Here is a 15,738-nt window from a genome sequence, read left to right as displayed (position 1 = left end):
ACGTAAATATTGTTTGGAATCTGAGAAAGATTGGGATGAGGGAGTTCCTCTAGTTGTTTGATGCTCGTGAAACTGTGCAGGAGTCCCTAGGTTTCAGCCCGGCTGAACTAGTGTTTGGTCATACAGTGAGAAGACCAATGAAAGTCCTTAAAGAACAGTTCTGGTCCCAAGAGTTGTGTACAGGAGACGAGAATGTGTTGGACTACGTTAGTCGCTTTCGTGAGCGCTTACACCAAGCGTGTGCTCTCGCAAAGGAAGCTCTGTCTTCCTCACAGAGGAGCATGAAAAGACACTATGATAAAGAGGCTGTTTCTCGTCCACTACAGCCAGGTGACCAAGTACTGGTGTTATTACCTGTTCCAGGATCTTCACTGTCAGCTTGTTTCTCTGGTCCTTATTTAATTGAAAAGAAAATAAGTGAAACTGACTATGTGCTTCAAACTCCTGATAGACAACGGCAATCTCGTGTGTGTCACATTAACATGTTGAAAGCTTATCACATGTTATGAATCCCTTTTGGCCCGACAGTCTAGGGGGGGATGGTAATGAGACCCGTAACAGAACTCATGCAATTTATAATAGTGACAAAGTAAAAGTGTGAACGAAATAACCACGACAACTGAAATCTACCATCAAACTCAGGGTTTAAGTATTCAAAAACACCCCTGAGCTAGACTAGCCTACTTTAACAACAGCTAACTAACTAACCAAAAATACAGTGGGTGGTCCACCCAGTTCTAACTAGTGTTTAACAAAGTTTACCTACGGGTAGTGTATTTTAATTTTTTTTTACCTTTAAGTAAGTCGGTTAAGAACAAATTCTTATTTTCAATGACGGCCTAGGAACAGTGGGTTAACTGCCTGTTCAGGGGCAGAACGACATATTTGTACCTTGTCAGCTCGGGGGTTTGAACTTGCAACCTTCCGGTTACTAGTCCAACGCTCTAACAACTAGGCTACCCTGCCGCCCCAAGTCGCCTCCATGGGTGACTTGTCTTGGTTCCCCCTTTTCCCACCAGCAAACAAACACAACACCATAACCAAAAACAATACTCACAGGTGAGGACAAAGTGCTATGGAGGTGCTCAAAGAAAAGATAGCTCAATACATAAAGAGACAGCGAAACAGAGATCTACAGACATGGCATTTACAGAGAGATTGAGCTCTAGAGCAAACAACTGACAGGGTTTTTAAACCAAGGGAAAAGAACTGTGATAGGGTAGGAAACTTCTTCTGATCTATCTTCTGATTGATGATTGGCTTGGTGACTGATTGGGGAGTGATGATTTTCACCTGTGAGGGGAGAAGGAGAGAGAAGAACACAGAACACAGGATACACACACACACACACACAGGATACACACACAGGATACTGGTATCCGTAACAGACTAAGGGTTGAGTTTGCCTATTATAAACTTGTCAACAATATTGATCTGTCTCTCTCTCTCTCACACACACACACACACACACACCAGACAGTTGCTATGTTAATTAGGCAGTGCAATTTCATCACACATTAGAGTATCTTTAATAGACTGACCAATTTACTTTACTCATGGTGGATACTTAGACAATGGGTCGACATGTTCATCTACAAATTGGGATTCTTAAGTGTTTTTTTTGTAATTAAAAAAGAAGACAATTATAAGGTTTGGATCAGCTCTAATATTCTAAAGATTGCTGCTTCCATCAATGTAATTGTCTGCATCATTTCCAATCCCCCACATATTTTTGGGATATATATATATATATATATATATACAAACAGTTGAAGTCAGAAGTTTTCATACACCAAATACATTTCAACTCAGTTTTTCACAATTCCTGACATTTAATCCAAGTAAAAATGCCTAGTCTTAGGTCAGTTAGGATCACCACTTTATTTTAAGAATGTGAAATGTCAGAATAATAGTAGAGAGAATTATTTATTTAAGCTTTTATTTCTTTCATCACATTCCCAGTGGGTCAGAGGATTATGTACACTCAATTAGTATTTGGTAGCATTGCCTTTAAATTTAACTTGGGTCAAATGTTTCGGGTAGCCTTCCACAAGCTTCCCACAATAAGTTGGGTGGAATTTTGGCCCATTCATCCTGACAGAGCTAGTGCAACTGAGTCAGGTTTCTAGGTCTCCTTGCTCACACTCACTTTTTCAGTTCTGCCCGCAGAGGTCAGGGCTTTGTGATGGCCACTCCAATAGTTTTTAAGCCATTTTGTCACAACTTTGGAAGTATGCTTGGTTGGGGTCATTGTCCATTTGTAAGACCCATTTTCGACCAAGCTTTCTTCCTTCCCTTCCTGACTGATGTCTTCAGATGTTGCTTCAATATATCCACATAATTTTCCTCCCTCATGATGCCATCTATTTTGTGAAGTGCACCAGTCCCTCTTGCAGCAAAGCATCCCCACAACATGATGCTGCCACCCTCGGGCTTCACGGTTGGGATGGTGTTCTTCGGCTTGTTTCGTCCAAACATAACGATGGTCATTATTGCCAAACAGTTATATCTTTGTTTCATCAGACCAGGAGACATTTCTCCAAAAAGTACAATCTTTGTCCCCATGTGCAGTTGCAAACCGTAGTCTGCCTTTTTTTATGGCGGTTTTGGAGCAGTGGCTTCTTCCTTGCTGAGAAGCCTTTCAGGTTATGTCGATATAGGACTCGTTTTACTGTGAATATAGATACCTTTGTATCTGTTTCCTCCAGCATCTTCACAAGGTCCTTTGCTGTTGTTCTGAGATTGATTTGCACATTTCGCACCAAAGTACTTTCATCTCTAGGAGACAGAACGCGTCTCCTTACTAAGCGGTATGGCGGCTGGATGGTCCCATGGTGTTTACACTTGTGTACTATTGTTTGTACAGATGAACGTGGTACCTTCAGGCGTTTGGAAATTGCTCCCAAGGATGAACCAGACTTGTGGAGTTTTTTTTTTGTGAAGTCTTGGCTGATTACTTTAAATTTTCCCATGATGTCAAGCAAAGCGGTACTGAGTTTGAAGGTAGGCCTTGAAATACATCCACAGGTACACCTCCAATTCACTCAAATTACAGTGATACAGTGAATTATAAGTGAAAGAATCAATTGGAAAAATTACTTGTGTCATGCACAAAGTAGATGTCCTAACTGACTTGCCAAAACTATAGTTTGTTAACAAGAAATTTGTGGAGTGGTTGAAAAACGAGTTTTAATGACTATATATATATATACAGTTGAAGTCGGAAGTTTACATACACTTAGGCTGGAGTCATTTAAAACTCGTTTTTCAACCACTCCACAAATGTCTTGTTAACAAACTATGTATATGCATACAGAAACATTCATACATATATACATACACACATATACATACTTTTTTTTTTTTTTAGAATATACCTTTATTATTCCCTGCAAACCCTACCATCCTTCCCCCAATTGGAGTAAACTAATAAACAATAACACTTATGCTTCTACCTTCAGTTTATACATATTAATAACCTTCAGTGCATACATACACATTACACATTTTACATGCACAATCTTTCAATCGTTATATATATATTTTTTTTTTTAGTCCTTCCTCTATTTCTGATGTCCATCCAGTTAGATTTCTATTTGTAACTGTGCTATTTCGCAACATTTCTGAACCTATATACATTCTACAGATCCCGTATGTTTTACATTGTTTATCTTGTTATTAGTCCCACCCTTCAGCTCCGTTCAACACCTCCCATCTGTCTCTTAACACCATCCATATTGGATTTCTATTTGCCATAGATTTTTCAACTGTGCTGTGATGCTGAACCTTTCTATTCTCATAGCTTCTGCAGATTGTAAATTAAAGAAACATTTTTGCAAAAATAATTTATATTATTGATTGATTGACTATGACTTTTTAAATCACCCAGTATTGGTGTCTGCAATGTTAATTCTAGGTAAATTCTGCAATTCTTCAGCCATTCCTGGACCTGTGACCAAAAACGAGCTACATATGGACAACACCAAAATAAATGATCTAATGACACTGCTTCACAGCAGAATCTGCAGAGCTGGGAAGATTGTATCCCCCACATATAAAACATTCTATTGGTTGCAAGAATTATGTATAACAACTTAAATTGAAACATTTGAAATTTTGAATCCGGCATTGTTTTGTCTGTCAATTCATAAACCATGTGCCATGGAATGGGTACAATTGAAAATCTCTTCCCAACTATTTTGCAATTTATACGGCACAGCTGTCAATTTTTAGGTCCTAAATGAAATTGGTATGTGTTTTTATTTTGCACAATTTTTCTTAAAACCACCTATGGTCTTTAATGCCGGGCCCGACAGACAAGTTCATAGAAAATAAAAAAATTGTCAGTAAGTTATGTTTAAAATATAGATTTGTTTGGGCTGGTTAGACTCAGTTTAACCAGCCATTATTATGAGCCGTCCTCCCCTCAACAGCCTCCACTCCTTAAAATATATTTGTTTCTGTGAAACGTATTGAAATTTCCCAGAATTTTGCAACCCTAGTCAAAATACTGCTGGCCCTCTGCTCCTCTGTTGTTAGATTGTGAGTCTAACCAGCCCAAACAAATCTACCCATCCATTAGCAATCTTAATAATCATGGCCTTCAATATAACACAATGTTATTTATCTTTATCTTTACTGGGATCTCCATTAGCTGACGCCATGACGACCACTAATCTTCCTGGTCTCCATGAACACAACAAAACATAATTTACAATTTATATAGAAAAACTGTACCACAATTAACGGTAGTAGACAATACAAACATTTGACATGTAGACATTACAGACATCACTTCTCGATTGGTCTGGTCAGTGTAGTTTGTTCAATTGCAGTTATGAAGTTATCATAGGTCAGGGTAGATAAACTACCTCAGGGCATTATACTGATTTACACCTTTTCATTCATTCACTCATCCTCTCCACACATCTCCATCTTTATTACCTGAGACCAAACATATTTTAGTAGTAGTCTAATCAGTCTCTGAGTTACAGAAGGGTCAGATGTGTCCAATCCTGTCTGCTCTCTACTGCCGTCTGCATGGTGATTGGCTGCTCTGTCGCCACGGAGATGGTGTGGTGTTGTGTAAGTGGTGGAGACGGGGCTCTTTGGTAATCACATGACTGAGGTGTTCTCTGTTGGGTGCTTTAAATTTACACTGTTGCTTTCCAATTTCTTTCCAAGTGTTGTAAGATTCTGCTGGTTTCTCCTCTGATAGGTAAAGTAACTCGCTCACGGCTGGAGACACTAATACTAATACCAGCAATCTTCCGGACACCTTTTTACCTTTCCCATGGTGTAGTTTCTGTCAGAATGTTATCGTATGTTTTCGTGAGGAAGAATCGAGCTTGAGCTCCAGGTTGAATGGACAAACTAGACACATACGAATATATATCATATTTTATGTTTGTGTCATCCTGCTTAGTGAATCTGACAGCGTACTCGTAAGTATAGTAAGAATTACTAGCATCTTTGTGATTGGAGTAGAATGCAACCCACGAGTTATAGAAATCAGTCTTCCATTTGGTGAAGGTCTTTTTGATGAACAGGCGAGCGCAAGCATAGCTGCCTTTAGTGTAGAGCTGCAGACTGGCGTCATAACCCTCTATGCCAACAGGAACCTTCCTGTCTGCGTCATCATACCGAGGCCCGGTCATGAAGACATTTGACCCGTCCTTGGAGAGGAGCTTGACCTGTAGGCCGTGGTTAAGGTACTGGTTGCTGTCATAGGTTCCGTAGCTGCGCGTGCCAAGAGGGAGAGAGAAGAGATTATTTCCATTGCTATTAAAGAGTGCCAGCATCACCCCCACATCCAGTAGGCTGTCAGGGACATTAGCCCATCCGAGCCGGGCGTACCCACTTTCTGTGGATTTCACCTGGGTCACAACAGCATAGCACTCTGTGTGGTGGTCATTCACCACTGCCTCTTTCATTATAGCAGTGGACTCATTCAGAGTCATTCGGCCTGCTTCTTCAACCTTGTATGTGCTACTAGAGGCATAGCAGTTCTGTGTGAATGACATGGAGTGTACGTCATAGCCGGCAGCGTACAGAAATGCCTGCACACTGTCCACCCTGTTATGGATGACGGTCCTGATCTCCCGCAGGAGGGCGGGGCTGATTTGGTAGGTGTTATGGGGATCATACTCACTGCTATGGGGGTCATACTCACTGCTTCTTCGATAGTGCTGTGTTATGTAGACTGCCTCTAACAGTGGCCAGTTGGGGCTTGTTCTGACAACTAACCTGTCCATGTTCCTCTCTAAGTTTCCTGGGGTAAGGTAGTAGTTGCGAGTGACATAAGGATAGAGTGGGTATGCTGTTGGTGTGTTGATATTCCCGACTGCGTAGTAACCCTGTCTGTTCTGATCTGGCAGTGGTGGAAAAAGTTCTTCATAGTTATTGAAGTAATGGAAGCCCCAGTCTCCCCTTTCTGGCGAGAACGTTGGTATGAGGACATTGTTGTTATCGACGTATAGGCCGCTAGAGACAAAGTGTAGCAGCATTAGGCCATGACGAGGGAATCTGTGGCCAAACTCGATGTTCCTGAGGTCATTTATTGAGTGAAGGACAGGTATGACTGCAGACACGAAGACCAGTGGTAGCAACAAGAAGAAGATGCAAAGCAAGGCTTTTCTCTCCATGGTAATCCTGTGAGAGAGAGAGACACAGTATGATAGCAGGAGTACCTAAAGTCTTTAAAATGGATGGATTGATTGATTGCATTTGGAATTGATTGATTGCAATGGTGAAGGTGCATAAAGATGGAGGAATTCAGATATGATGTTTTTAGCACCACACACACACACACACACAGACCCACAAACCACTGCGCGCAAAATGGTTCAATGTGTCAATGAATCTACTTTTGCCATTTGTTCAAATTGCCGCCGTCTTAGGTCTAGAATTAGGATCATGTATACTGTGCTAAAGCTGATACCAAAAATAGTAACGCAGAGCAATGTATGGCAAATTTAGCAAATTAGGGTTTTGTGGTAAGTACATGGGAGTCGCCATCTTTGTTCACTAGTGATGGGGGAAAAAATCTATAAATGTACATATCACAATAATATTTTGGGACAATATTATATTTATATACAACGCTGTTCAAAAAATTTGGGGTCACTTAGAAATGTCCTTGTTTTTGAAAGAAAAGCACATTAATTTGTCCATTAAAATAACATCAAATTGATCACAAATACCGTGTAGACATTGTTAATGTTGTAAATGATCATTGTAGCTGTACCACCTCAAGCTGAACCTCGGCAAGACGGAGCTGCTCTTCCTCCCGGGGAAGGACTGCCCGTTCCATGATCTCGCCATCACGGTTGACAACTCCATTGTGTCCTCCTCCCAGAGCGCTAAGAACCTTGGCGTGATCCTGGACAACACCCTGTCGTTCTCAACTAACATCAAGGCGGTGGCCCGTTCCTGTAGGTTCATGCTCTACAACATCCGCAGAGTACGACCCAGCCTCACACAGGAAGCGGCGCAGGTCCTAATCCAGGCACTTGTCATCTCCCGTCTGGATTACTGCAACTCGCTTTTGGCTGGGCTCCCTGCCTGTGCCATTAAACCCCTACAACTCATCCAGAACGCCGCAGCCCGTCTGGTGTTCAACCTTCCCAAGTTCTCTCAGTCACCCCGCTCCTCCGCTCTCTCCACTGGCTTCCAGTTGAAGCTCGCATCCGCTACAAGACCATGGTGCTTGCCTACGGAGCTGTGAGGGGAACGGCACCTCAGTACCTCCAGGCTCTGATCAGGCCCTACACCCAAACAAGGGCACTGCGTTCATCCACCTCTGGCCTGCTCGCCTCCCTACCACTGAGGAAGTACAGTTCCCGCTCAGCCCAGTCAAAACTGTTCGCTGCTCTGGCTCCCCAATGGTGGAACAAACTCCCTCACGACGCCAGGACAGCGGAGTCAATCACCACCTTCCGGAGACACCTGAAACCCCACCTCTTTAAGGAATACCTAGGATAGGATAAGTAATCCTTCTCACCCCCCTTAAAAGATTTAGATGCACTATTGTAAAGTGGCTGTTCCACTGGATGTAATAAGGTGAATGCACCAATTTGTAAGTCGCTCTGGATAAGAGCGTCTGCTAAATGACTTAAATGTAAATGTAATGTAAATGTAGCTGGAAACTGCTGATTTTTTATGCAATATCTACGAAGGCGCTGTGGCGTACAGCAGGTCAGCCACTAGGGGGAGACTCGAGGCCTGGTGACAGATGGAGTATACATCATGAGGCGATGGCGCCATCTGCTGGACGTGCCATGTCTCAACGGGCTCTCCGCCCAGGACTAATTGGGACTGATTGGGGAGTTGGTGAGTAATCAAGGGCTGATTGCTCACCAGCTGTACAAGCCCCATAAAGCTGCCAGAAGGGCAGCACACAGGGAAGGACTCTGGGAAGTAAGGTGACTTATGTGTAGTTGGAGACGGTGCCCGAGCTAAGATGTGGGAGTTTGTGTGCATGACAGGATACTGCAAGACCCGGAGCCTAGAAGACTGTCCCGGAGAGGGAGGGTCTCATGGGGGTGACCTATCATTTTCTTTTGATTTATTATTTAATGAACATCCTTGAAACCGAGCAAATCATACTCTGTCTGTGTCTGATCTCTGTAAATGTCTTGACCAAACCCCCTGGTCTGCCACAGCGTACAGAGGCCCATTATCAGCAGCATCACTGCTGTGTTCCGATTGCACATTGTCTTAGTTAATCCAAGTTTATAATTTTAAAATGCTAATCATGATCATTAGAAACCCTTTTGCAATTATGTTGGCACAGCTGAAAACTGTTGTTCTGATTAAAGAAGCAATTCAACTGGCCATTAGACTAGTTGAGTATCTGGAGCATCAGCATTTGTGGGTTCGATTACAGGCTCAAAATGGCCAGAAACAAAGACCTTTCTTCTGAAACTCGTCAGTGTATTCTTGTTCTGAGAAATGAAGGCAAAAGGTGAGGAATTGCCAAGAAACTGAAGATCTCGAACAACGCTGTGCACTACTCCCTTCACAGAACAGTGCAAACTGGCTCTAACCAGAATAGAAAGAGTGGGAGGCCCCGGTGCACAACTGAGTAAAGGGACAAGTACATTAGTGTCTAGTGTGAGAAACAGACACCTCACAAGTCCTCAACTGGCAGCTACATTAAATAGTACTCGCAAAACACCAGTCTCAACGTCAACAGTTAAGTTGCGACTCCGGGATGCTGGCCTTCTAGGCAGAGTTGCAAAGAAAAATGCCATATCTCAGACTGGCCAATAAAAAGAAAAGATTAAGATGGGCAAAAGAACACAGACACTGGACAGAGGAGCTCTGCCTAGAAGGATAAACTTGGACTAGCTAACACAACGTGCCATTGGAACACAGGATTGGTGGTTGCTGATAATGGGCCCCTGTACACCTATGTAGATATTCCATAAATTGCCATTTCCAGCTACAATAGTCATTTACAACATGAACAATGTCTTAACATCAAAATAATCAGTGATTTTAATGGACAAATACATGTGATTTTCTTCCCATAGCCCAGGCCATCTTTATGTAGAGCAACAATATTTTTTTTCAGAGAGTTCTTTGCCATAAGGTGCTATGTCGAACTTCCAGTTACCAGTCAGTATGAGGGAGTGTGAAAGCGATGACACCAAATTTAACACACCTGCTCCCCATTCACACCTGAGACCTTGTAACACTAACGAGTCACTTGACACCGGGGAGGGAAAATGGCTAATTGGGCCCAATTTGGACATTTTCACTTAGGGGTGTACTCACTTTTGTTGCCAGCTGTTTAGACATTAGTGGCTGTGTGTTGAGTTATTTTGAGGGGACAGCAAATTTACACTGTTATACAAGCTGTACACTCACTACTTTACATTGTAGCAAAGTATAGTTTCTTCAGTGTTGTCATATGAAAAATATTGACAAAAATGTGAAGGTGTACTCAATTTTTTGTTTTTTTTGTGTATATTAAATTGATATATTTTTGCTACTGTAGGTTAAATATCTTCTCTGAATTAAGATTCAAAGTGCTCAATCGCTGTTAGGAATTTTGCAGTACAATTCCTAATCGCACGCATAATACAAGCGAGAATTTAGCAGAAAAGGGAATATCTCATTCTAATCAGATAGACCAGTTCTAAGATCATAAACACTGTTAAAAATGTTACAATTCCCAACTGCACACAAATATGAGTTTAAGAGAAAAAGTATCAATGCATTAGTAAATTCTTCTCTTACCGTGTTCCTGGTGAACCGTCCTCTGATCTAGTGAACACTGAACCACCTCACCTCCTTTTACAGCCCAGCAGAAGACTGACGTCTCCAGAAAAGGAAATGAGTCACACATTCACCCACTAACCTGGCAGACCGCTCAGGTATGTTCGTGTATACAGCCAAGTTATAACCAGTTATAACATGCTGCTAGCAGGTTCACCTTTTTACACTTGAGCAGAGTGTTAAAAATGTTGCGTTCCCCTGCTCAGACGTTGCATGTATCAAGCGACGGTTCTGTGCCACGTCATCAACGTTGCCATCGGCACCAGATTGCTATAACATTTAAGTGGTTAGCTGATATGTAAAATATCAGGCATGCATCAACAATGCTTGAGCGCAAATCCACGGTATCAGAGTGGTCACGAGAATCACTATTTCACTTTCAGATGTATGCTAAGCAAAAACCATTGTTAAACAAACCATACTTTCTACATATAGGCAGAAGTCTACTTTTAACAATTGCCACCGAAAATGTCACTAAAACACATTTAGTAGATGAACAGCACAGATGTCAAGTTTGTTAACAGAATGACAGTAAAATCTCCCTCATTTTTTTCTGTGACCAGGTTTCCCCAAAATTCAGTTTAAATATCTACTCTGAATTAATATTCAAAGATGTCTGCAGAAACAATGATGTGTCAGCTATGACACAGCTCCTTGAGTTTGAAAAAAAGCCATTTTGGTTATTGAACTACAGGAAGTTTAGTGGATCAACACCCGGTAACAGATTGATGGTAACAGAATGACATTGTGAGTCCTTGATCTGTACTATCCAGAAATGCATAATTATTCTTGTCATTATCTTCATGGTGATGTATCCTAAATAGGTACACAAAAGGTAGAAACATTTAATATTGTCCTTTGCATGTTTGGGTATTATTCTACACATTGGCTATTATTCCCCAAACAAGACCACGTTTTGTTGGTCCAAACCGAAACAAATCTGTAGCAATCAACGTTTTGACAACCCAGTACAACACAGTAGATCATTGTAGAGTACAGTACAGTACAGTACAGTAGATCATTGTAGAGTACAGTACAGTACAGTACAGTACAGTACAGTAGATCATTGTAGAGTACAGTACAGTACAGTACAGTAGAACATTGTAGAGTATGAATCACTAATGAACTTAGTTGCAACATTACAAGAGAATCAGTCATATGGACACTGAAACACATTAAGACATTATTTTACTGTAATAGAGGAGAAGTTAATCTTTCTCACGATAGGAGTATCAATGAACACTGATTCTGTTCTAGTCTGTGTTTTATAAATGATCAATTAACATAAAACACAACATCTGAACAAGGTGGACAGGCTGTCATGCTGTTCAAACAGTTGGAGACAGACAGAATGGTGTGTTCTTCCTGGTTAGTTGGCAAAAAGGTCCAAGTTGGCTAAACTTGAAATAAGAAGATTAGCTGGCTACTCACTAGCACGTAGGCTTGTGCTTGAGCGATTGTTTACGAGACATGTGTACATTTTCTATAATGCCTGCTACATGAAGTTAGTTATTCTTAGTGAATGTGCATTATGCATGGTTCTGGTTATATTTGTAACAAAAATGTTATTTTCATAGACAGACTTGAAAGCCAGATGAGTGATTATTGCAAAAAAAGTATGTTAAACTATTTGTTTAAAATAACGGTATTATTAGTGTGTCTTATGGTTTTGGAAGGCTTATATTTAGCTTAGGTATTTAGCCTAGGTATTTAGCCTAGGACATACTAAGATCCATAATGTCTGAGAGAGATATGCCACACAGCTGCACTCTCAGAAAAAAGGTGACACGTTTTGATCACTTAATCACTTCATAAATAAAATTGATATCAGTAAAAACACTATAACTAATTGGTAGGTCTACCTTGTTACTTTCATCATCTTCCCTCATGAGGGAGAGATTAGAAAATATTGTAAAGATATGTGGATGTTTGGTAATGGAATGACCAAACACTAGGCAGTACTTTTAAACTTACAGAAGGCAAAACATTTCTGAAAAACTATTCATGTTGATATTAGTTGGCAGGGGCCTTTACTTCAACATGACTGTATTTCTAATACCTTTTAAGACTTTTTCTAGCAGACGTATTTGAGGCCCCTTTTCCATTTGTTTGAGCAGAAATCAAAGCTTTTGATTTTTCCAAATTTTTAGGATGGAAAGTGGTTGAAAAACACATGCCTTAATTTCCCCAAAATATAGACTCAACTTTCATTTGACACTCAATGTTATATGCTCCTATAAACTTCAAATGTTGGTGCTTATGTGTCCTTTTACATGGGAATTACCCTGAGCAGGGGAACAAGACCAAGCTGTCTTCCCAGAGTAGCTAGCTAAGTGAACATCTAACTATTGAATGCAGCCACACAATGTTTGACACCACTCAAGATAATACATACATTTCTCAACAGATTTTTTTGTGTGGAGATTCACTGGAACAGCTTATGATGCAACACTAACAATGAAAACTTTTCCAACTTACCGCCTTCAAATCGATGCAGCTTCTTTCACAACACCATGATTGTGACAGCTTCCCACATGAAGCAATAGCACAAACAGGTGCGTCTAGAATGAGGCTGGCACAAGGCTACTGGGTAACTTGAAGAAGATAAATACTTTATTTTCCATTTTCTTTACGAAGAACAGAAATGTGATTTTGCTTTCAACCCAACTCCATTGGAGGACAGTGGAAGTTGTTAAAACGTCTTCTTCATTTTTTAAAATGAAAGCCAACATCTTTCGGCCCTTAGCGTTCGCCAACCCCATTGAGACGCAAAACCCGGTGGTAACAGTGTTTCCTAGCCTCAGAGCAGTGGGCAGCTGGGAGGAGGTGCTCTTATTCTCCATGGACTTTACAGTGTCCCAGAACTTTTTTGAGTTTGTACTACAGGATGCAAATTTCTGTTTGATAAGGCTAGCCTTGACTTTCCTAACTGCCTGTGTATATTGGTTCCTAACATCCCTGAAAAGTTGCATATCACGGGGGCTATTCAATGCTAATGCAGAACGCCACAGGAAGTTTTTGTGCTGGTCAAGGGCAGACAGGTCTGGAGTGAACCAAGGACTATATCTATTCCTAGTACTACATTTTTTAAATGGGGGATGCTTTTAAGATGGTGAGGAAGGCACTTTTAAAGAATAACCTGGCATCCTCTACTGACGGGATGAGGTCAATGTCATTCCAGGAATCCCCGGCCAGGTCAATTAGAAAGGCCTGCTCGCAGAAGTGTTTTAGGAAGCGTTTGACAGTGATGAGGGGTGGTCGTTTGGTTGCTGACCCTTTCCAGATACAGGCAATGAGGCAGTGATCGTTGAGATCTTGATTGAAAACAGCAGAGGTGTATTTGGAAGGCGAGTTAGTTAGGATGATATCTATGAGGGTGCCCGTGTTTACGGATTTGGGGTTGTACCTTTGTAGGTTCATTGATAATTTATGTGAGATAGAGGGCATCAAGCTTAGATTGTAGGATGGCCGGGGTGTTAAGCATATCCCAGTTTGGGTCACCTACCAGCACGAGCTCAGAAGATAGATGGGGGGCAATCAGTTCACATATGGTGTCCAGGGCACAGCTGATGGCAGAGGGTCGTCTATAGCAAGCGGCAACAGTGAGAGACTTGTTTCTGGAAAGGTGAATTTTTTAAAGTAGAAGCTCGAATTGTTTTGGTACAGATTTGGATAGTAATACAGAACTCTGCAGGCTATCTTTGCAGTAGATTGCAACACCGCCCCATTTGGCAGTTATATTTTGGCGGAAAATGTTCAAGTTAGGGATGGAGATGTCAGGATTTTTGGTGGTTTTCCTAAGCCAGGATTCAGACACGGCTAAGACATCCGGGTTGGCAGAGTGTGCTAAAGCAGTGAGTAAAACAAGGGAGTAGGCTTCTAATGTTAACATGCATGAAACCAAGGCTTTTACGGTTACAGAAGTCAACAAATGAGAGCACCTGGGGAGTGGGAGTGGAGCTAGGCACTGCAGGACCTGGATTAACCTCCACATCACCAGAGGAACAGAGGAGAAGTAGGATAAGGGTACGGCTAAAGACTATACGAACTGGCCGTCTAGCACGTTCGGAACAGAGAGTAAAAGGAACAGATTTCTGGGCACGATAGCATAGATTCAAGGCATAGTGTACAAACAAAGGTAAGGTAGGATGTGAGTACATTGGAGGTAAACCTAGGCATTGAGTAATGATGAGAGAGATATAGTCTCTAGAGACGTTTAAACCAGGTGATGTCATTGCATATAAAGGAGGTGGAACAACATGGTTGGTTAAGGCATATTGAGCAGGGCTTGAGGCTCTACAGTGAAATAAGACAGTAATCACTAACCAGGACAGTGATGGACGAGGCATGTTGATATTAGAAAGAGGCATGCGTAGCCAAGTGAACATATGGGTCCAGTGAGTGGTTGGGCTGGCTGGGGACACAGCGATTCAGACAGTTAGCAGGCTGGTGCTAACAAGCTAGCAGATAGTAGGCCGGGGCCAAAAAGCTAGCAGTTAGTAGTCCGGGGCCAACAAGCAAGCAGTTAGCAGACAGGGGCAAGCAAGCTATTAGTTAGCAGACCGGGGATAGCAAGTTAGCAGAAGGGCCTTTGGGGGACGTCGCGATGGAGGTAAGTCAGTTTTTGCCTCTTCGTGCGGTGACTTTGAAAGACCAGTCGTGGATTAGTATGGTTCCAAGTAGCTCTAGGTAGCTAGCAGGCCGTGGTTAGCAGAATGGGCCTTCAGCGGACGTCGCGCCTGACGGGCCTTTTAGAATCCTCGGGCAGATAATGTCGGTATTCCAGTCGTCGAGGATCGGCGGGGTTCCGTGTCCCGTACCGGCAGTAGAAGGGGTCCGGATATTGTAGCCCAGGAGTGGGCTTCGGTGGTAGCCCAGGAGCTCTAGCCGGGCTAGCTTCAGGCTAGTTGGTGCTTGTTCCGGGATGGAAACGCTAGCTAGGAGTAGTCACCCGGGATTGCGGTTAGCTAGTTGCGAAGATCCAGATGAAAATGTTCATAGTTTGCAGTATGGAGAATCCGGGGATATGGATAGAAAACAAATATGTCCGTTATGCTCTGGTTTGAGTGAAGTTGTACGAACTGGCGAGAGCTTTCCGAGCTAAAGGTTAGCTGACCTTGCAGGAGAGTATTTAGAAGTTGAGGTTTAGGAAAATATTTTTAAAAGCTATGTGAAGAAAAAGATATAAAAATATATATAAGGGACACGACAGTACAAAGACAAATACGTCTGACTGCTACGCCATCTTGGAAGAAATGGTAGGTCTACCTTGTTACTTTCATCATCTTCCCTCGTGAGGGAGAGATTAGAAAATATCGTAAAGATATGTGGATGTTTGGTAACGGAATGCCCAAACACTAGGCAGTACTTTTAAACTTAAAGAAGGCAAAACATTTCTGAAAACTATTCATGTTGATATTAGTTGGCAGGGGCCTTTACTTCAACATGACTGTG

The 15,738-nt window shown here is 41.9% G+C and overlaps 1 protein-coding gene across 1 annotated transcript; it reads right to left on the bottom strand.

Annotated features, from left to right (window-relative positions):
• Positions 1-1,922: 1,922 nt before the first annotated feature.
• Positions 1,923-10,381, bottom strand: LOC118375727 (uncharacterized). Its single transcript, XM_035762325.2, has 2 exons — positions 10,246-10,381; positions 1,923-6,651 (listed from the first exon to the last, which is right to left on the bottom strand). The coding sequence occupies exon 2, from the start codon at positions 6,642-6,644 to the stop codon at positions 5,283-5,285; it is 1,362 nt and encodes a 453-aa protein (XP_035618218.1). The 5' UTR covers positions 6,645-6,651; positions 10,246-10,381; the 3' UTR covers positions 1,923-5,282.
• Between the last annotated feature and the right edge of the window lie 5,357 nt (positions 10,382-15,738).

This window comes from Oncorhynchus keta, chromosome 32 (genome assembly GCF_023373465.1).
Source record: "Oncorhynchus keta strain PuntledgeMale-10-30-2019 chromosome 32, Oket_V2, whole genome shotgun sequence".
Lineage (NCBI taxonomy): Eukaryota > Metazoa > Chordata > Actinopteri > Salmoniformes > Salmonidae > Oncorhynchus > Oncorhynchus keta.
This window is presented reverse-complemented; position numbering and strand designations above follow the sequence as displayed.

Excerpts from the sequence above, each read along its gene's own strand:
- LOC118375727 (XM_035762325.2), bottom strand. The coding sequence starts at position 6,644 with ATGGAGAGAAAAGCCTTGCTTTGCATCTTCTTCTTGTTGCTACCACTG.